General features: G+C 38.6%; 1 protein-coding gene across 3 annotated transcripts; it reads left to right on the top strand.

The window, feature by feature from the left end:
- The first annotated feature begins 58 nt into the window (after nucleotides 1–58).
- Nucleotides 59–21316, top strand: LOC109096609 (solute carrier organic anion transporter family member 1C1-like). 3 transcript variants are annotated; one of them, XM_042722335.1, is made up of 16 exons: nucleotides 60–201; nucleotides 709–957; nucleotides 2550–2690; nucleotides 7107–7240; nucleotides 7366–7487; nucleotides 8591–8737; nucleotides 9389–9487; nucleotides 11018–11278; nucleotides 11390–11554; nucleotides 11777–11972; nucleotides 16930–17095; nucleotides 17905–17992; nucleotides 18323–18419; nucleotides 18930–18994; nucleotides 19104–19221; nucleotides 20863–21316. In XM_042722335.1, the coding sequence occupies exons 2-16, from the start codon at nucleotides 907–909 to the stop codon at nucleotides 21080–21082; spliced, it is 2070 nt and encodes a 689-aa protein (XP_042578269.1). In that variant the 5' UTR covers nucleotides 60–201; nucleotides 709–906; the 3' UTR covers nucleotides 21083–21316. The 3 variants fall into 3 exon arrangements, with proteins under 3 accessions (XP_042578271.1, XP_042578269.1, XP_042578270.1); XM_042722336.1 differs by having other exon boundaries at nucleotides 71–201; nucleotides 723–957; XM_042722337.1 differs by lacking the exon at nucleotides 2550–2690 and having other exon boundaries at nucleotides 59–201; nucleotides 7108–7240.
- Nucleotides 21317–22886: the final 1570 nt, after the last annotated feature.

Below are 22886 nucleotides of genomic sequence, written 5' to 3'. Positions count from 1 at the left end.
ATGAGATAGCATTGGTCTGCTCTGTCCTCTGTACCTCTGAGAAACCCCAGACCCCTCGCTGTAGAGAAGTGACCTGTTGACATGATCACCAGATGGACATGACTGTTTGGTTACTGATTAGATGACATAACTCTGAATGATAAAGCCTTAACTGTGAGCAAAGTCCTCCATCCATTCTGAGGGACACAGGCAACAGCACAGGTATATTTGATCTCTATATCTCTAGTTGTCTGACCAGTTTCTTGTTGTTTGTAAAAAGATCCTGTTTTCACGTGTTGCAGAGATGAGTTATTTGTATTAATATGCAATGTATTCTATTATACTATGCACACGAACAGGGATATTTGTCACAGCTGTGAATATATATATATATACACACACATACATATATATACATACATACTTTAATATATATATATATATTATATATATATTATATATATATAATATATATATATATTATATAGTATGTAGTGTGTGTGTGTGTGTGTATATTTATGTCTGTATAAGCTTGTTACACTATACAATGGCCAGTTTGCCAATAAAGGTGATTTTCATGTTGTATTTTTTTTTATATAAAATATAAAAGGTAGCATATAAAGAAATGACAAACCAGTATTTTGTCAAAAAGCATAAAATGTATAAATAAGTATAAATATATATTTTTTCTTTTTCTCTTAATTCATTCTTGAAAACTTTTTCAAACAGCCTTCCTCTTGCAGGAAATGTGGTGCAATTTCTGAATCCACTCTCAGCTCCACCCTCAGGGGTCTTTCCCCTCTGATGATGTTTTCTTATGGGCCTAATGGGCTCTGGAAAAAAATGCTGTTTGCACGATAATAATCCTGGTGTTAAGACGCCCTGCACTGTTCTGTCATCTGTCATTCGTATTGTTTCCAGAGCATCATGAGTGTGGAAAAAAAGATGGCACAAGAGCCATGCTGCTCCAAATTAAAGGTAATTTTGACTTATCTTCTCCTGCTTTTAAGATTCTTGTTTATGTTGGCCTATTATGATCAAAGACATGAACATGATAACAGCTCATTTAATCCTATTAGTATGCAATTACTTTCTATTGACTCTCTCTACACAGTTTCAGATCATTTTCTGAGATTTTGTTTATATAACGGTCTCAAAATAATTTAGCCATTTAAGTCTCAGACAAATTCCATTGCATGTTAAATATTAAACCAACTCGCAAAAAGAAAATAGTACAAGCACAAATTTCGAGTAAAAACAAACAAACAAACAAACAAACAAAACCATTAAACTATAAATTTGTATGTAGCACTTTATTTTACAGTCATGTTACTCATGTACATAATACTGTATGTACTTATTGGAGTAATTACAATTACTAGGTAATAACTAGGTAATAATTCTGAACCTACTGTACCACTAAACCTTACCCTACCTCAAGACTGTAACAATTGAATGTTTAGTCAAAGTGGCTGGCCCAAGTCTTGGAAAAGCTGGGGATGTAGCCATTCTTTTAGGAGTGAAATCCATTTGAATCGTTACACAAGTGCTACAGAAATTACAATCTGCTTTTACAACAGAAGAATTAAAAATGCTTCAAGGTTATAGTGAAGGGGAATTTATTCCTAATGAGAAGGACCAGTTTCCAAATCTGCTTCTTTAGCAAAATATAGGGGATTGTACAGGTTTTATTTATTTATTTATTTATTTATTTATTTATTTTAGAATCTGAAAAGGTGACAGAAATGGATTTTTATGAAAGTAATGGGGGGAAAAATTGTATAAAGCTTGTGTAAAATCTTTTAACAAAAAGGGATTACATGAAAGAGTTGACACACCATGGCGTACTGTTTTTAAGATGAATAATAATGTTAGACCAGAGTGGAGAGCACTGTACAAGCCACCGTTAACTAAAAGAGCTGGAGATCTACAATGGAGAATTCTGCATGGCATTATTGCTGTTAAAGATTTTATTTCTGTTTTAAATCCAGATGTTAGCAATGAATGTCCTTTTTGTTTTCAGAGAGAGACTGTTTTTCATACCTTTTTGTATTGTTCAAGACTAAAGCCTTTATTTGAGGGTTTGCAAGATCTTTTTAATAGTTTTAATGAGAAGTTTTCTGTGCAAACTTTTATTTTGGGCTTCAAATATGTTCAAAAACGAAAGAATGAGTGTCAGTTGCTTAATTTTATTTTGGGTAAAGCAAAAATGTCCATTTACATAAGCAGAAGAGATAAAATTGAGCAAATAATTGATTATAATGTTGAAAGGATGTTTAGAGCTATGATCAAATCAAGGCTTTTAATTGATTTTCATTTTACAAAGCTATGGACTCCTTAAATATTTTTGAAAGAATGTGGTGTCATAGAGGAGCTTTGTCTTCTGCTATTGAAAATGAACTTTATTTTGCACTCTCTTTGTAAAATTTTTTAAATTGTGAAAAAATGATTAATGTGTTGCTATGTGACTAATCTTTTTTGTTAAATAAAGATGCTTGAAAAACTCAAATTCTCTCTCTCTCTCTCTCTCTCTCTCTCTCTCTCTCTCTCTCTCTCTCTCTCTCCTTCAGATGTTTTTGGCTGCCATGTGTTTTGTTTACTTTGCCAAAGCATTTCAGGGGGGCTACATGAAGAGCTCTATCACACAGATTGAGAGGCGTTTTGACATTCCCAGCTCACTGATTGGATTTATTGATGGGAGTTTTGAAATTACATTTAATAATAATAATAATAATAATAATAAAAAAAAAAAAAAAAAAAAAAAAAAAAAAAAAGAAATTACATATTTTGGGGCTAAATGTTGCAAAAATCTTCATATATCCACACACTCTGATGGCATATATTTACATTTACATTTACATATAATCATTTAGCAGACGTTTTTATCCAAAGCCACTTACAAATGAGAACAATAGAAACAATCAAACCAACGAGAGAACAACAACAGTATACAAGTGCCATGACAAGCACAGAACTCATAGCAAGGTGTTTTTTTTTCTTTCTTTTTTTCTTCTTCTTCTTTCCAAGAATAGGATAGACAAGAAACTATTTTACACTATTTTACACTATTTTAAAGGTGATTTTAATTATTTTACACTTTGGTGAATTGGTGGCTAATTCATATGATCTCATTAATGTGTTTCCATACAATCTTTTTATGCCCCACTCACAATTAGGTTTAGGGGTGGACCTTCAAGGGTTTTTTCACCCTAAAAATCATACCTTTCCATCCAAATCACATTGTCCAAATTTATTCAAAATATATTTATTTTGTCCTCAAAAAGTATATGGACACTTACATCACATGTATAAATATATACTGTAAATACCATTGCGGATGGCAGATGGCTTTAAGAAAGTATTAGTACTAAAAATCATACCTTTCCATCAAAATCACATTGTCCAAATTTATGAAAAATATATTTATTTTGTCCTCAAAAAGTATATGGACACTTACATCACATGTATAAATATATACTGCAAATACCATTGTGGATGGCAGATGGCTTTTAGAAATAGCTTCTTTTTTCAGTGATTTTGTTGGAACTTTAACCAAATTTTTTTGGGTGACATTTTAATCATAATATAAGTAGTAATGAATAATGAATAATAGTAATGAATGAAATAAAAAGTTCTGCCATGACAACACTCAGAGGTATTTGCATGGTAATAAACATGACAATGTTAATGTATATAATTCAACATCCACCTAGATAAACCCCAGAAGAAACAGTCGAGCGACAGATAAGGACAGCAGTTTGTAAGTGTTTTGCCTCGTTTTCTCATTAGACTAGTGCGTGATCGTCGTTGCTAGGAAAACTGTGCTTTAATTACTGTGTGTCTTACCCTGGTAAATACGTGTGAAGTGGCGTTTGGTTTTGCGTTTGCCTATCGCGGGACTGGACAGGTTCGGTCTGCTAAATAGGGAGGCGTGACCAGCTGACTTCAATCACAGGTAATCAGGCAGATATATAATTGGTAAGTGTCACCACGGCAGCTCTCGTGTGAAGCCTCCTCGTGTGAAGCCTCCTCGTGTGAAGACCGACGAGTGTAAAGACCATCGACTCTACCTGCGCGACTCCACCGAGCAAGGACACCGACAGGGCACTTGAGTATTGCTTTTCTCCCTTTCAATTTTTGTACAGCTTGTCATCAAATACTTATTTTGGTCACTTGTAGTCACTATGTGCTTTCAGATCTCTACTATCACTACTAACACTCGGAGAGCACACTATGTACGTCGAAGGAAGGCCTGCCCGACAAATCTAAGGCCTGTCCCTCTGACCTCTACTACTACGCTCTCTATTCCACTTGGTCTCTGGAACTGCCAGTCCGCTGTTAACAAAGCAGACTTCATTTCTTCTATTGCTACTCATTCTGGTCTCAACCTCATGGCATTGACTGAGACTTGGAGACTTGGATGCCAACCTGAAACTTGTTCCCCACACACTCGTACGCCACTCCCGCAGCCCTCTCCTCTCATTTGCACTTGTTCTGCTAGCTACGCTCGGCACGCTCTCCAACGCAGGTCACCTTTCGACGGAACCTATCACTATCTGTGGTTTCATCCTCACTTCCTTCACTCTCGCAGTTTTCAGCTCTGGACACAAACAGTGCTACGGACACTTTTTGCTCAACTCTAACCTCTTGCTTGGACAACTTTTGCCCACTAATCGTCTAGACCAGCACGCTCCACCCCATCTGCCCCCTGGCTGTCCGATGTTCTCCGTGAACATCGCTCTAAACTCAGGGCTGCAGAGAGGAAATGGCATAAATCAAGAATCTCTACCGACCTCAGTGTGTATCAGTCTCTCCTCTCTTCCTTCTCTGCAAACGTCTTCACTGCTAAAACATCATACTACCACGACAAAATAAACAACTGTTGTGACGCTCAGACACTCTTCAAAACCTTCTCTTCTCTTCTTAATCCGCCTCCTCCTCCATCGACTCTTACAGCTGACGACTTTGCAGTTTTCTTCACAAATAAGACAAGAACCAACAGCGACCAATTCTCCACACCGCGGACTGAGGATAACTTTACAACGACTAAAGCACACTCTCTCTCCTCCTCTCCACTCTCAGAGACGGACGTTTCCAAACTTATCCTTTCCAGTCATCCTACTACTTGCCCCCTTGATCCGATCCCCACTCACCTCGTTCAAGCCATTTCTTCTTCAGTTATACCTTCACTTACTCACATTATCAACTCCTCTCTTCACTCTGGAACGTTTCCCTCAGCATTTAAGCAGGCTCTGGTAAGCCCACTGCTGAAGAAACCATCTCTAAAATCCAGCACTTCTAGAAAACTACAGACCGGTATCCATTCTTCCATTCATTGCAAAGACACTTGAACGAGCTGTGTTCAACCAGCTCTCTATGTTTCTTGTACAGAACAACCTCCTGGACAGCAACCAATCTGGCTTCAAAAGTGGCCACTCAACTGAGACTGCCCTGCTCTCGGTTACTGAAGCCCTGCGACTGGCAAGAGCAACTTTAAAATCCTCAGTACTCATTTTGCTGGACTTGTCTGCTGCTTTTGACTCCGTTAATCACCAGATTCTCCTTTCCACCCTCCTGTCAGAGCAAGCCACCCAACTTCTTGTCCAAGCTCTTGTTCTCTCCAGACTGGACTATTGTAATGCTATCCTGGCGGGCCTTCCTGCATGTACTATCAAGCCTCTACAACTGATCCAGAACGCAGCAGCGAGGGTTGTCTTTCAATGAGCCAAAAAAAAGATCATGTTACTCCTCTCCTCATCAGGTTACACTGGCTACCAGTAGCCGCTGGCATTAAATTCAAGGTACTGATGCTTGCCTACAAGACGACCACTGGCACGGCGCCAACATACCTAAGCTCATAAGTTCAATCTTATGCGCCCTCCAGAAGTTTGCGCTCTGCAAGTGAACGACGCCTTGTGGTGCCATCCCAAAGAGGTTCAAAATCACTCTCACGGACTTTTTCCTGGACTGCGCCCAGCTGGTGGAATGACCTCCCGATCTCAATTCGAACAGCTGAGTCTTTTCTCATTTTCAAAAAACACCTAAAGACTCATCTTTTTCGCCAGCACTTAACCAACTAATACTAGCACTTACCTTTTCCTTTCTTGTCTAGCATATTCATTAAAAAAAAAAAAAAAAAAAAAAATTCCTGGCTACGTGTTCTATACTAGACTAACTGAGACTTTTCATAGCACTTGTATACCATTGTTGTTCTCTTGTTGATCTGATTGTTTCTACTGTTCTCATTTGTAAGTTGCTTTGGATAAAAGCGTCTGCTAAATGATTAAATGTAAATGTAAATGTAATAATGTACTGTAAAAGGTAATGTCTTTGTGGAAGAAATCTGCTTTGCTGCTGCTGAAAAAATACCACAGCAACAAAAATGACTTGCTACTGCCAATACATCCACAACATGCTGCTGTGAGCATGTAAGAAATACTGCTGCTGCACATATAACATAGCATACCGGAATCACCCCATAGCAGATCTATACAGGTGGAGCTTGGGAAGGTGGAGGGTTTCTGATCTATTCAGTTAGATCTATCAGACTGCACCATCTAGAGTTTCATGCCAGAACTTTGTATTTGTGAAATTGATCTTAAAGGATTAGTTCACTTTCAAATTAAAATTTCCTGATAATTTACTCAACCCCATGTCATCGAGACCTGACAATGAACAGAAAGAAATACAGAGCTTAAATACACTGAAACAAATCAATCAACACTGATTATTGTCTGCACCTATCATTGAGTAAGATGAGTGCAGGGCAGGCAAAAGGGATGACCAGAGGGTCAAGGGCAGAGCAGACACCAGGAAGAGCCAGAGAGGAATTAGTTGTATAGATCTCTGATTCTCTGATCAGAAAAATATAAATAAATACAAAGTTCTACAAAAGTAAACACAAAGCACAAATGAGCCCTAAAAGTTATGCTAATACAGTGACATTCATTATTATTATTTTTTTTCCAGTGAGGCTTAAGTGAATACTTTTTAGGACCAATGTATTCAAAATGTATTTAAGTATGTTCTGTACTGCAGAGAATTATGAGTACATTTGCAGTTTATTTCTTTCTTTATTGTTAAAATTGGTGGTGATGTTGATAGGATGCCAATTTTTGTTGGTTTCAGGTAATCTCTTGGTAATAGCTTTTGTGAGTTACTTTGGTGCTAAGCTTCATAGACCACGACTCATAGGAGCTGGATGTTTAATTATGGCCATGGGATCCTTCATAACTGCGGCACCACATTTCTTCCAAGGACTGTAAGTTTAACTGGTCAACTACTCTTTAAACCCCTTTAGTTACCATATTTGTGTCAACAAGGATACGTTTCTGATTCAAATTAAAAGACAAATTGTGTAACAATGTGTTAATGTGTTTTCCACAGGTACAAATACGAGACAACAGTGTCACATATCTCTGCCTCTAATGGTACAGAGAGTATTCTGCCATGCTTAACCAATGGGAGTCTTGCACAAGATGACATTCCCACAGTGGAAATTCAAGCAGGTAAGTTGTTTAACTTAGATAAGATATTAAAGCACATATAGCAATACTGCATCTGATTTATCACAATAATAAACTTATGGGCCTTCATCTTCTAGAGAAGACCAATTGTCTTTCCAATTAAATTTCTTCTTCCATAAAAAAAAGAAAGAAAGAAAAAAAAATGCTTAACAGAAATAGGATAATGGGTGAATTCAAATGTTTTGGGTCACATTAGTGTTCATCTCATATATTCTTTTTCATTATGCAAAATAAAATTTTCTTTATGCATAATAATTATCTTATTTACTCTTCTCATTTTTGGGTGATATATGCCCCAGACATATACAATTTTTGTAAGACCCACCCTAATAATGGCATCCACATTCATAAGAACTGACTCTGAAATAATTTTCTTAGAAAACATAAGATGAGAAAGTTTGTCATGTTTGGAGTGCAATATGTGACCATGGACCACAAAACCAGTCATAAGGGTCAACTTTTTGAAATTTAGATTTATATAATTCGAAAGCTGAATAATAAGCTTTACTCTGGTTTGTTTGGATAAGACAATATTTGGTTGAGATACAACTATTTGAAAATCTGCAATCTGAGACAGCTAAAGAGTTGTCCAAATTAAGTTCAAAGCAATGCATTGCCAATTAAATTTCACTCTAGTTTGCTTATACCTAGCCACTCTAGTTTGCTTATACCTAGCTTGATATATTTATGGTAGGAGATTTACAAAATGTCTTCATGGAACATGATCGTTAATTAACATCCTAATGATTTTTGGCATAAAAGAAAAAATCGATCATTTTGATCCATACAATGTATTGTTGGCCATTGCTACAAATACCTTTGTGACTTAAGACTGGTTTTGTGGTCCAGGGTCACATATGAGTTTGCTTATACCTAGCTTTTCTTTTCTGAACTTTTCACTCTAGTTTGCTTATACCTAGCTTTTCTTTTCTGAACTTTGGGAAGCCTAATGTACTGGGTTTGAATGTTTTTTATGTAATTAAAACACTTGAAATCTACAAAAGTAGACTTTGTTTTTTCATTGAGATGCTGATATTGGAGTGTCTTACAGAGTTGCATGTGCAGTTGCGCATTTGTTTTTTTAGAATGTGAGAAAGCAGCCAGTTCCTCCTTGTGGCTCTATGTGTTTCTTGGGAACATGCTTCGTGGGATAGGAGAGACACCCGTCATGCCTCTTGGGTTGTCTTATCTGGATGATTTTTCGAGGGCGGAAAACACTGCTCTTTACATGGGTATGATTTATTACCCATTGCCATCCAATTAAATAATTCTGGCATACATTCAAGCCTGATTAACATACTGCTTTACACTTCACCCCCATTAGATGTCAAATTTCACCACTTTCATTTGAAATTTATATTTTACTTATTGATCATCAAAACACATACTTACAGAAAACATTATATAAAAAAGTAAAGGGCCACTTATGTTTACTCAAAGAGAGTACACTTTCATAATTGTTTCTTAAAACACTGAAGTACACTTACTGTATAAGTATTAAGGTCAAATTAAAAAGTGTACTTTGTAATAAGGTCAAATTAAAAGATTTACTTTAAAGGATTCTTAAGGACTTAAAGGATTCATTATGATTTAATAGTGTGTTTGACAGTTTGCATTTAAGTATATTTTTATATACTTAAATGTATTTTTATATACTTATGTATTTATTTTATGAAAACATATATGACCCTTGAAGTAATTAAATAATGAATATGGAATTAGTTTCTGTGATCTAAAAAATGAAATCCATTTTATTATAGCCATTTAAGCAACATGATCATAAAAACACAACAATCCACCCCCCCCCCTTTTTTTAACTTACAGTATACTTGGTGGTGAATGTGAAATGCTATTTTTATACAGATTTTTTTTTTTTTTCTCAGCTCTCATACAGACTGTGGGAATAATGGGGCCTATGTTTGGATACATGTTAGGATCTTTCTGTGCCAAGCTCTATGTGGACATAGGAGCAGTGGACTTAGGTATTCACCCGTTTGTTCAACTGATAATGGCTCTTTGCCCAACACTGATCATATGATGATGTTGTTTTACACATTTCTAGAAAAAAAAAAAAAAAAAACAGTAACCTTTCTTGAAGGTATTTGACACATACAAACAACCATTCGTACACTCAATTTTTATTTTGTTATAGTTGCTTGTTGCATGTGAATTATGTGAAAAGTATATGTTTTTATATGTCTTTTAGCCTAATCGACTGACAAGGTCACTTCTACAAATTTGGTTCAAAAGTTTAACTTTGAAAAAGCACTCTGATTGAGCAAGAGAATAACTCTGCATTTAAGGGATACTCCACCCCAAAATGAAAATTTTGTCATTAATCACTTACCCCCATGTCGTTCCAAACCTGTAAAAGCTCAGTTCGTCTTCAGAACACAATTTAAGATATTTTAGATGAAAACCGGGAGGCCTGTGACTGTCCCATAGACTGCCAAGTAAATAACAGTGTCAAGGTCCATAAAAGGTATGAAAGTCGTTGTCAGAATACTCCATCTGCCATCAGACGTGCAATCTCCTCTGTCTCTCCATATCACTGTATGCTGCGTATGCTCTTCTGTATCATCCGCGCCATATTCTACGTGTACTGTATTTAGCTTTGATTTGAAAGAAAACAGTGCATCCTTGTGGCGCGGATGATACAGAAGAGCATACGCAGCATACGGTCATATGGAGAGACACAGAAGAGACCGCTGACAAAGGAATTATTGAATAAAGTCGTTATTTTTGTTTTCTTCACTTACAAAAAGTGTTCCCGTCACTTCAAATAACCCAGATTGCACGTCTGATGGCAGATGGAGTATTCTGACAACGACTTTCATACCTTTTATGGACCTTGACACTGTTATTTACTTAGCAGTCTTTGGGACAGTCACAGGACTCCCGGTTTTCATCCAGTATATCTTAAATTGTGTTTGAGCTTTTACGGGTTTGGAACGACATGGGGGTAAGTGATTAATGACAAAATTTTCATTTTGGGGTGGAGTATCCCTTCAACACAAATGGTAACACTTTATTTTGGTAGTCCACTTTAGACATTCTACTAACAGTAAGTATCTTTGCAACTACGTGTCAACTAGCAGTTAGTAGAGTATTAGTAGACAGTCTGTTTAATATCTTCTAACACTTTTTTTGTCAACTTATTCTAAGAACCCTAAACCTACCTTAACAGTCTACCCTGAGAGTTTGTAGACGTAGTTGCAAATTAATGAGAATTAGTTGACATTTAGTTACAAAGTTACTTATAGTTAGTAGAATGTCTAGAGTGGACTATCGAAATAAAGTGTAACCACACAAACTATTGCCTTAAGTCAGTGATCATGATTTTTTAATAACTACGATAACTAGTTTTCTATACATTTACTGCACCAGTAAGTTACCATTTGACTTAAGAGGTCTTCAGTTCTAATGTTTGTTAGGATTTCAAGTTATAAGCACTTCTGGCTCAGTTATGAAAATGAGCACATCTTTTTTATTTTTTTATTTTTTTTCTGAAGATACCATCACCATCAACCACAAAGACTCACGTTGGGTTGGTGCCTGGTGGTTAGGCTTTTTGTTAACTGGTGGAGTGATGCTACTGGCCGGAATTCCCTTTTGGTTCCTTCCCAAGTCTCTTCATAAGCAGGGTGAGACTGAAACAGAGAAAAAATCTAATGTTGTAGAGGGCGAGCAGGACTGTTTCATTCCTGACAACAACAAACACAGTAATGCCCCTGACAAACCAGCTCCAGTTTCCATGGCAGCTCTGGCTAAAGGTGTGCATTTTGTCAAATATTTCATTTTGATTTTTTTTTTTCATGAGGTTTTGTGATTGAGCCTACATACTGTAACCCTTGAACTTATGTAAAGTTCTTGATATTTTCTAGATTTTCTGCCATCACTGAAGAAACTCTTCAGCAATGCAGTTTACATGATCCTCATTATCACCGCTACCGTACAAGTCAATGGTTTTGTAGGACTGGTGACATTTCAGCCAAAGTACATGGAGCAAACTTACGGCCAGTCAGCATCAAGGGCCATATTTTTAATAGGTGAGTTTACATTTGCCTAATTTTTTTTTTTTTTTGGTTAAATATCAATTTCCAATGTCAAAATACACATAGTGAAGCCTTTATACAAAAAGAGTGCCAATTGTTGTCCCTCTTATTCAAATATTGAGCTTCTGAATATCCTTTGCTTTTTATTGATATGTGTTATTATTCATGTCCAATACTGTATCAATTTATGAATTTATTCATCTTTTGTCTTTCCAGGAGTTTCAAATTTACCAGCTGTGGCTTTGGGCATTGTCACTGGGGGGTTTATAATGAAGAAGTTCAAACTTAAAATTCTTGAAACATCCAAGTTCTGCATTACAGCATCTCTTCTGGGTTTCTCTGCGTTGCTTGTTCAGTATTTCCTGCAGTGTGACAACTCAGAAGTGGCTGGACTTACAGTGTCATATCAAGGGTAAACACTCCAGAAATATTATTTCATAATACTTTTTTTTATATAGGTTTGAAGCTAGGGCTTCATTCACTCCAACCCTTCTCCTTCTCATCTACATTTGTCCAATTGACGACAGACAATCAGTGGGGCTGGCTGACATCACCTTGCCCCACTGGATCCAAAATGAGCTGTTTTTGGACCTTGATTAAATAAATGCTTATATAATGAGGAGGACGTCTTAAGCTATAAAACTTGCAGGATTTATAAAAACAAATAAATACATTTGGGCTGTCAGTCAATTAATTATTTTAAATCTTATTAATTACATGATGTGTCAATTAATTCATCTAATTAATCGCAAATTACATTTGGCTGTGAAAATACCCCCAAAAGATTATTTAATGCTATTTTTGTGTTAAATGAGAAAGTATTAAGGAGACATTACAAATAGTTTCTTTAGAAATAAATATTTTATTTGATTCAACATATAATTTATAACACACAAATGTTTAGGCCAAATATAAACTATGGAACATTTTTTTTTCGTGCAGTGGAAGTCATTAGTAAGCAAAACGTCTCTGTTACGTACGTAATACTCATTTCCTGATGGAGGGAACGGAGGCGTTATGTCGAACGACATATGGGGTCTTACTTGGGAGGCCAATCATCTCTTAGTTTAAGAGAAAACGCCAATGAAAATTGGCTAGTGGATTTTGCATGCTCAGCCACTCCCCGTGCCTACGGGTATATAAGGTGACAGTGTGAATCCACTCATTCAGGTTTTACGCTGAGGAGCAGAGAACGTGTCCCGGCAACTGCAAATAGTTCAAGGCTGTGACATTACATCACTGTTCCCTCCATCAGAGACATTCCCTATCTTGTCGGTCACTACGAGTTATGTCAAACGACATATGGGGTCCATGGAAAACGCCACAACCTGAACACCGTCACAACCCTATGGTGCTGCAATTGTCGACAAGCTGTCGACTAGCTGCGTGTCACAAAAGCTACACTTAAGGTTGTAACCTTCCCAAAGCCCCACCGCAAATTCACTGACCTTGGTAATGATGCTGCTGTTCCGTCCACAAAAGTTATTGGAAGGGATTTCAACCTTCAATGAAAGATTGCTTCAAATCTTTCCTATTTGTTTTTTCAGCTTGGCAGAATGATGGGGAAGCGAGCCTAGGAAAAAGGTCACTACGGAGACCACATCCTACCTGTAGGAAGGTGACATGTGGAGATACTGATATGGACTGACCCAGGGGGCAGTACTACATATGGAATGGGTCTCTGAGGCAGGTCCTACCTTAGAGTAGGAATGGAACAGCTGCCAGAAGAGACTGACAGAGTGGGTCTGTCAAGGGAAGACATGGGTCTACCAAGAGGGAAACCTTACCATGGAAGAATACACATGGGATTACCCATAGGGAATCAAGCCATATGGACGCTGACTACTCCAGTTCTAACAGAGACTGGGCCCGGCAACAGACTGCTCCGCCAAGTCTGGCTGCCGAGGGTGCAGGATCTACCACACAACGGGGGAAATCTACTGGGAGCGCATAGGCCCGGGCAACACTCACTGCTCCGCCAAGGCTCTGGCTGCCGCCAGGGTGCTGACATCCACTATCTAGGATGCTCGCTTGGAGACAGCCTTCCTGAAAGTGGGTACGCCATTTGTCAAGTATGGTAACCCATCTACTGGTGCTCTGCGCATAGGCAGCAGTGAGAAGTGAACACACCGTGAATTACACCCCAGCAGTGGGCAGCTATATCCAGCGCCCGGGGGCACGGCTCAGGGCCTTGCTTGGGAACTGGTACGCCATTGAGGGTGATGATTCACTCCCTCCCACCTACAACTCCTAGTGGAGCCAACCTGCGCATTGGAGACAGCCTTCCCTTGCCATTAGACAGCCCCCCCAAAGCAGACCAGGAGCTGCACAGAGCTTCTGAAGCTCTGGGTGCAGTCCACGTATATGTGAAGTGCTCTTATGGGACACAGCAATGCCAAGGCTGGATCTGCCTCATCCTGGGGCAGTGCTTGCAGGTTCACTACCTGGTCCCGGAAAGGAGTGGTGGGAACCTTGGGCACGTATCCAGGCCGGGGTCTCAGGAGAACGTGAGTGTAGGCCGGCCCGAACACAAGGCACTCTTCACTTACCGAAAATGCTTGGGGGTCCCCGACCCTCTTGATGGAAGTAAGCATGATCAGGAGTGCTGTCTTGAGAGACAGGAACTTCAGCTCGACTGAATTAAGCGGCTCAAAGGGACCCCTCTGAAGTCCAGCCAAGACAATAGAGAGGTCCCAGGAGGGGGTGTCCAAGGAGGATTTAACCTTCTGGCACCCCTCAGGAACCTAACAATCAAGTCATGCTTCCCCAGGGACCGGCCGTCCACTGCATCGTGATGGGCTGCAATGGCAGCCACATACACTCTCAAGGTGGAGGGTGACAGCCCATGCTCCAAACTTCCTTGCAGGAAAGAAAGCACGACTCTGACCGGACATCTCCAGGGGTCTTCTCGGTGAGAACACCAATTCGTGAACAGACTCCACTTCAAAGCATAGGCCTGCCTTGTAGAGGGAGCTCTAGCCTGAGCGACAGTTTCCACCACCGCTGAAGGCAGATCACTTAGGTCTGCTGCGTTCCGTCCAGAATCCACATGTGGAGGTTCCAAAGATCTGGACGCAGGTGCCAAATGGTGCCCAGCCCCTGAGAGAGGAGGTCCCTCCTCAGGGGAATGCACCAAGGAGGGGCTGTCACGAGGAAAACCAGTTCCGAAAACCAGTTCCGGGTGGGCCAGTAAGGCACAACCAACAGGACCTATTCCTAGTCCTCCCTGACCTTTTACAGTGTCGGTGTGAGCAGGCTCACTGGGGGAAATGCATACTTGTGTAGAGCCTGAGGCCAGCTGTGTGCCAGTGCATCCGTGCCCGGGGGGCCTGGGTGAGAGAATAGTACAGCTGGCAGTAAGAGGACTCGTGGGAAGCAAACAGGTCTACCTAGGCTTCTCCGAATCGACTCCAGATCAGCTGAAATGTCTGGGGATGGAGTCGCCATTCACCAGGGAAATGAGCTGTCGTGAGCGCGTCAGCTGCACGATTGAGCTCCCCCGGAATGTGGACAGCGCGCAGAGACTTGAGCCGCATCTGACTCCAGAGGAGGAGATGGCGGGCGAGTTGAGACATGCGATGTGATCGAAGACCGCCCTGTCGGGTGATGTACGAAACAGCCACAGTGTTGTCCGTGCAGACCAACAGTGTGTTGTCTAGCAACAGCGGCCGAAACCGCTGTAAAGCTAGATGCACTGCCAGCAACTCCAGACAGTTGACTCAGGGCTGGTGGGGGATGGGGGTATTCACCTTCAACCTGATGCTCACAGCTGCTCATGCAATCACGGCTGTCAACTCTGGGTCCGATTCGGCAGTGGCAACAACACCTTAGGGGGGCAGCCCCGCTGGATCTTTAACCACAGAGGTCAACAGCCAATCCCCCGATACTGTAATCGACATCTGATCCTCCGGCGGCACACCGAATGACATGCTGGGACTGCGGTAAGACAGCCCAGCAGAATCACCCAGCAGCCGCACAGGACAAGGGCTGCGGAAAGGGTGAGAAGTCCGTGGGGCATGGCCCGGCGGAGAAGCTCTCACTGTCACCCTCAAATCTCCCAGAGCACTAGCCGGCGGTCCTCTGCTTGTGGCAGAGAAACCAGAATTGGTAATGACAGAGGGGTCTGCTCCTTTCCCTTTAAGCAAGGAGAGATGCGCTTGCAGTGCGGGAATGAACCATCCATGAACGCGTCTTCAGCGTGCTGAGTGCTTAGACACGGAAGACAATGCTCGTGGCCATTGTCAGAGGACAGGAAATGACCGCATCCAGAAGGACACGGATGAAACGCCGTCTTTAAAAATACATGAATCGTCCGTGAATTGCTCTTTTAGGAAATCTGCTCTTTTAGTTGAAGCGCCCAGGGGAATCGCTGAAAGGGACACCTCTGTTCGCACCGTACCGCCAACCAGAACAGCTTCCCGACACACAGCAGATGAATGGCTTTGTGGAGTATAACAGCTTTTCATACAACCACTCGGCTCCGAAGCAAAAATCGGAATGAGTGGATTCACACTGTTGCCTTATATACCCGTAGGCACGGGGAGCATGCAAAACCCACTAGCCAATTTTCATTGGCGTATTCTCTTAAACTCAGAGATGATTGGCCTCCCAAGTGAGACCCCATATGTCGTTCGACATAACTCGTAGTGACCGACAGATAGTGAACAGCGTTGTTACAAACAGTCTTCAAAATAACTTATTTTATGTTCAACAGTTGATAGTACGTCATTTAGGTTTGAGTAAATTATGACGTCATTTTAAATTTCTCTCTTTTTTTTAATTTATCCCCTTTTTAAATTAAATAATACTGTAATTATGAAACTAAAACTGCCAGCAGGTGGCAGTAAATGTATCTGAGTATTTAATTCAATTAATTCGTTCAAATGGCTGATTCATTCAGGAAGTAAATGGGTCTCTTTATGAATGGTTTTGAATCATCGGTTTACACAATTCGTTCAAAATGAGGAATTATTCAGAAACTAAACACCGCTGTCTTGCTCGGAGACGCACAGCAGTTCTGGTGTGGCTTTATAGGTAATATTTTTGTTGGCAGAACTGAGCAAGAACAGACAATACACATTTTAAAATATAACACAATAAAAACAAACAACACACTTAACATATGTGTAAAAACACATTTGCACTAGTGCTATTCGGGACAAACACCAATCGTGTGATATTGTTCCTGCTGCTCGTGTGATTATTGTGGGTTTCTCAGATCCCAAAATGGGGGTCTTTCAGATCCCAAACAGAGCATCACAATGATTTTTTTTTTTTTAAAGCAAAGGAACATACAATCATTTTTAACTCTATCAGTTGTAACTGAACTAAATATAAAGTGGTTTAATTATTCTGTTTATTTCAAACAGGGCTCCAGAGGTGTCCTACCAGCAGTACACACTAATTTCTCAATGTAACATGGCTTGCTCCTGCTCTCTTAAGCACTGGGATCCCATATGCGCCAGCAACGGCTTGACCTATGCCTCCCCGTGCCTCGCTGGCTGCCAAACCTCCACTGGACGTGGCAAGGAGATGGTAAGCTATTCCCACTTTTCCAGACCTTTACATGCCTGTTGCTCACTCTGTCTTACCCACAGACTTCTATGCATCTATACCTTGTTGTTATTGTCATCCAAGCATTCGTACAGTGACACATTCATGCAGACAAACTAAAACGTCAAATGTGAAACTGCATGGTGATATTTACCCCTGTGACACAAATTTTCAATTTACTGAGGCAGAGAAACTAATTAAACTTTGAAATGTCCTAGCAATTTTCTGTTGTTTTAAATTGTATTTTAATTATTTTAGGAGGAGCTACACATTGTATACAAACATACAAAATTAGAATATTAGTTGTAGCAATGCTAGTGCTTGTATTGATTATTTACACCACTAGTGAAAATGCTTTTATTTAGCCAAATTTGGCATTTCATTTTTTATTTAACATTTTGAGTGGAAAAATATACTGAAAAAATATGTATGTAATATGTATATAATTAGATTTTCAATATGTTTCTGTATTAAGTGGTCCCCTTTTGACAGCATCCATGTGATGCCTGTTTTGTGTGCATCAAATCTGACCTTTTGTACAAAAGCCTGAACATGGTTGGTTACTGTACATTTGATTAGTGACTTTGAATTAGTGTTGAATATTTGTTGTTTAACCTAAATTTCATCACTGTAAAAATGACCAAATCCTAAACCTTTGTTTAATACTACATTTTAATGAAAAGACCAAAAAAAAACAAAAAAAAAAACAGATACTGTAGGGTTCACTGCATTAAGACCCTACTGCATTTGCTGGTTTTGTAGTAGTTGACACAGTCTGACTCTTTTCAAAGGTATTCCAAAACTGCACCTGTATTGGAGATTCGCCTTTCCCATATGCAAACATGTCAGCAGTGCTGGGCCAGTGCCCTCGCAAGAGTGATTGAGTGAAGTGAAGTGAGTGAAAGTGACATTCAGCCAAGTATGGTGACCCATACTCAGAATTCGTGCTCTGCATTTAACCATCCGAAGTGCACACACACAGAGCAGTGAACACACACACACTGTGAACACACACCCGGAGCAGTGGGCAGCCATTTTTATGCTGCGGCGCCCGGGGAGCAGTTGGGGGTTCGATGCCTTGCTCAAGGGCACCTAAGTCATGGTATTGAAGGTGGAGAGAGAACTGTACATGCACTCCCCCCACCCACAATTCCTGCCGGCCCGAGACTCGAACTCACAACCCTTCGATTGGGAGTCCGACTCTCTAACATTGTGACTACATGTTTAAGTTCTACATGGCGGTGGCAGTCATTGGTTCCTTTTTCCCGGCTTGTGCAGCAACACCAAGTTACATTATCCTGCTCAGGTAATGCTTGTTTCCAACATTGTAATAACACCTTTAAAATAATTGATTAAAACAGTACATGGGTAATAAACAATACTGTAATGAAACATTAAAAAGAGACAGAAAGGAAGGAAGGAAGAAAAATGCACAAATTCATCAACACTTTGTTTTTACAACATTTACAGTGTATTTTATAATGTATGACATACTGTAACACGGTTAATGAGTATACTAACAGGGTTAAAGTAACACCATTTAAAAAATAAAAAATAAACAATACATAATTTGTGTAGCTGCTAACAAACAGACCTTTTTCAAAGTATATTTTATTAATATTCCCCCTGTTAGACATTGCTCCATCACTTCTATCCACACAATATACATTTATATGCAGTGTAGATACAAGTTTTCCCTTGGCACGTGAAACAAAAATTAATTCTGTATTATGTTTGTTTTAGAATTATTTGTTTAGGACATTTCTGACTGGGAAACAGATATTTTAATATGTTCTTTTGACTGTTCTTTTCTTAGATCCATAAATCCAGAACTAAAGTCTTTGGCTCTTGGTGTGCATATCCTGCTTATTCGGACTCTGGGTAAGATTATTTTTTTTTGTATTTATTTTCAACACAAGATAATAATACAACAGAAAATAAAAAAGATCTTGAGTTGATCGAGGGAAGAAAAAAAAAAAAACTCTTCTAGGTGCCATTCCCCCTGCAATATATTTTGGAGCCTTGATTGACAGGACCTGTCTGAAATGGGGCACAAAACAATGTGGAGGGAGAGGAGCATGTCGTATATATGATTCCATTGCCTTCAGGTTAGTAAACTTACAATGGCACTTCCAGAATCACTTCTTTATATTTGTTTTTGGATTTCAGGAAGTGCAAGTGTAGGTTTAATGTTTCTGTTGTTGCAAAATTATTTTATTAATGAATGGCCAGAATAATCCTCAAAATCATTTGATACTTTTCCCTTCAAGGCCTCTAGCGCCACCATCAGCTCACAATTGTCAAGTCAAGACAAATCATCTTTATTTATATAGCACTTTAAACAATACTGGTTGTGTCACTGCAGCTTTTGTATATTTCTGCAGCTTATAACATTTAACACTTGTATTAAAGGGCTGGCTGACTGTTTTTTTTTTTCTAGGCTTGATCATACCTGTCAACCCTCCCATTTTTAATGGGATTCTCCTGTATTTTACCATTCTATCCCACTATCATCCTGTTTAAATTATTTATCTTTCTATGAAAAAAAGAAAAAAAAAAAGAAAATCCCACTGGGCATATTTTATATGTTTGCTACATTCGCTTCCGGTAAAACTCCCGTAATTTGTAAGGGCCAAACCTCATTATATGAATAATCACGACAACAAATTTCAAGGTTGTCCAGTTGCAGATGACCCTTATTTTTACGCAGAAAACATGCAGTTGTAAATGTGAACTGGTGAATCAACAAGAAGATAATGAATTATAAAACTCTAAAGATATAGCCTACACTAAGATATATTTATGTTACTAAATGAAGATAATTGTTTGATAATAATTGTTTAAATTAATATAAAAATAATATAATATAATATAAAAATTGTTACCCCCCATACCATTTATGAAGCCCTTCCCTCAGAAATACGTGATGGGCTCTGTTTGGTTAACTAGTCCAGTGTGTTGTGATTGGCTAAACCGCCTCTTGTGTGCAGTCTAAACGTGCCGCCCCTCACCTCAGCAGCATGTGCTCTGGTTATATTGTAAACAATGGCGTTGTCTATATTGCTAATCATTTTTTAGCCCGATTGAAACACAGAGGATATTAATGAGGAGGATCGCTAAGAAACTTAATGGTATGTTTTGGTATGTGATCTGAATGAGAGAGAGAGAGAGAGAGAGAGAGAGAGAGAGAGAGAGAGAGAGAGAGAGAGAGAGAGAGAGAGAGAGAGAGAGAGAGAGAGATGCAGAGCATGTACAGAGCAGGGTGACATGAGGAACAGGACTGAGAAACGTTGCTTAAGAACAATGATTTTGAAACTTGTGAATTCATTAGAATCGTTAGAAGACAGAATTGCGATTCATATATGAATAGATTTTTACATGCACAAGTTGTTTTTTTTTTTTACGAGTTTTATTCCTAAAGCAGTGCAACATAACCCCACACCCTTTGTTTCATTTTCCCGGGGCGGGGTTTGTGATGTCACAGACCCGGGAAGTAACTCTTTGTAGTCCCTACGAGCCATTTTTGTAGTTATTAATCTGCCAGAATTTTAAAAGGCGATATCTTCGTTTGCACTGAAATTTCAGCACTGCAACTTTGCAGATATTGTTAATGCTCAGACAGCAACATTTCACACTAGCTAACGTTAAAAAAGTGAAATCGCAATCAACCACCCCTTTAAACTTAAACTTGCAACTTGTGTATTCATTACAATAGCCATAACATGATTTTCTTTTCTTTTTTTGTACAGAAATTCTTACTTGGGTGTTATTTATGGTCTGTTTGCTGCATCCTTTGTGCTATGTGGAGTCCTGTACAATAGACTGTCTCATCGCGAAAAGAGGCGAGCACTGAAGTCCCAATTAAAAGCTCCAGAACAGGATGGCAATGGTGTTTCAACTGGCAATAGGAATGTATCTTCAGCTATCATAAAATGCGATGAAAATCCAGACCTGGAGACCACTATCTGAAGTCTTCCAAAGTCAAATGTGTCCATTGGACCAACAACTGTTATAAATATATAACTCCCATATCCATGTGAAATGTAAATGTTTTGGCTGTAAAATTGTGTTAAGTTGAATGTTTATTGAATAGATGCTGTTTGTGAACAGAGACTTTCAAAGTTCAACTTTACTGACCTTTTGCTACAACACATTTTAGCTATTTTCTGAATCTAATACATAAAGTTGTATTTCTATTATTTACATACTTATCAAAACTAACAGCTGTTCTTAAGATAGAAAGTAATTATAAGCAAAGAAACCTGGCTTGAAACTAAGACTCCTAAATAGATATTTTATTAATGTTTTTGTGACAAATTAGGTAGGAACAGTAATAGATTTATTTATGACAAGAGTGCACCTCAAAACATATACTACATCATAATAGGAGTTCTGACCTTTGTCACAAAAAATATTTTTCGTTTCATTTTTCCCTATTACATGTTTTAGTAATCATCATTAAATGATATATCATTTGAAAGCTTAAAGCCTCGAAATTCATCCTGCGAAAACCATGGAAATGCATTACCATGGAAATGGTACTTTAAAATCTTTTAGCGGGCTCCTTCCCCTTAGTGGGGGGTGTCATTTAACAAAATGTAATGTGATCTTTTAGAATCAAAACTTTTTATAATCTTGACAAAATACATGTTGTTGGAAAGGTCTGAGTCTTAAAGTTCCATATTTGGTGGTTATTTTAAAATAGAAGTAATAGCGAGAGAAAAATTGCATCAAAAAAAAAAAAAAAAAAAAAATTCAATGGATCAAAAAATTAATGGCTAGTTTTGGTATAACACCTTAACAAAATTGCATAGGAACCTCTTTTTATTATTATCATTATTATTATTATTATTATTATTATTATTATTTTATTATTATATTATTATTATTTAGACATGTTCAGGGGCTAAATTAGAAAAAATTACAAAAATTCTGGATGAATAAGATAAGTTAAATATTATTTCATATACACTGAAAATAGAAATGACGTCTTTTTTAGCACTGAAAATAATGAGAAAACTATTTTTCCTTTCCAGGGTAGCAAAACACCAACAAAACAACATATACACGAGACATGTATTTAATTTAGGTCTTTACAGTTGGCTTGAAAAAAAAAATTGACCCGCGAACATCAAAATAATCAGAAAATTATTTGTGTGCACTTCAGAATACATCAGTGTACCCTTACTTTGCATGCATGTTCATAGCCATAAATGAGAAAGTCACAAAAATTAAGAATAAAATCACGGATTAACTGGTATTTCCAACAGCTCGAAAATCAAAATGGGTCAAATTGACCTGGAACATAATACAAGGGCTAAAAGCATCATAGTCAAGTCTAGATCTACATCAAACCTATTTGTTCCTGATTCTCTTACACCTTTCAACAATCTGTTTATCAACCTGGCAATGGAGCACTTACGAAACAGCACCCAAGGACAGAGTGGTATGTTACTAAAGTGATTTAACTTTTGATGGAATGTAATTGACACATTAGACTCCATATGGATCATAGTACATATGATTTATCAGAGTATAAATAGATTGTGTTATGGCTGTGATAACCTTACACTCTTGACTTTGACAGGTGTTTGTGGTGTTCAGTAATGCATACGAAGAAATGGTGCAGTTGAAGATGACAACTGCTGTGATAAGACTGCATATGTCTGGGTTGTAAAAGACCATCTGAAACCCTACTCCATATCTGTGCTCACCAATGTTCATTATGTCATTCCCCCACCACCTTCACATCCATGCAATCCTACAATATGTG

Source organism: Cyprinus carpio, chromosome B4 (assembly GCF_018340385.1).
Source record: "Cyprinus carpio isolate SPL01 chromosome B4, ASM1834038v1, whole genome shotgun sequence".
Classification (NCBI taxonomy): domain Eukaryota; kingdom Metazoa; phylum Chordata; class Actinopteri; order Cypriniformes; family Cyprinidae; genus Cyprinus; species Cyprinus carpio.
Note: the sequence above shows the minus strand (reverse complement) of the source record. Positions and strands in the feature narration are given on the sequence as shown.

Excerpts from the sequence above, each read along its gene's own strand:
- LOC109096609 (XM_042722335.1), top strand. The coding sequence starts at position 907 with ATGAGTGTGGAAAAAAAGATGGCACAAGAGCCATGCTGCTCCAAATTA. Across the intron at positions 9,488-11,017 it reads CATAGGAGCAGTGGACTTAG|ATACCATCACCATCAACCAC; the intron begins GTATTCACCCGT and ends TTTTTTCTGAAG. Across the intron at positions 17,096-17,904 it reads CTGGACGTGGCAAGGAGATG|GTATTCCAAAACTGCACCTG; the intron begins GTAAGCTATTCC and ends CTCTTTTCAAAG.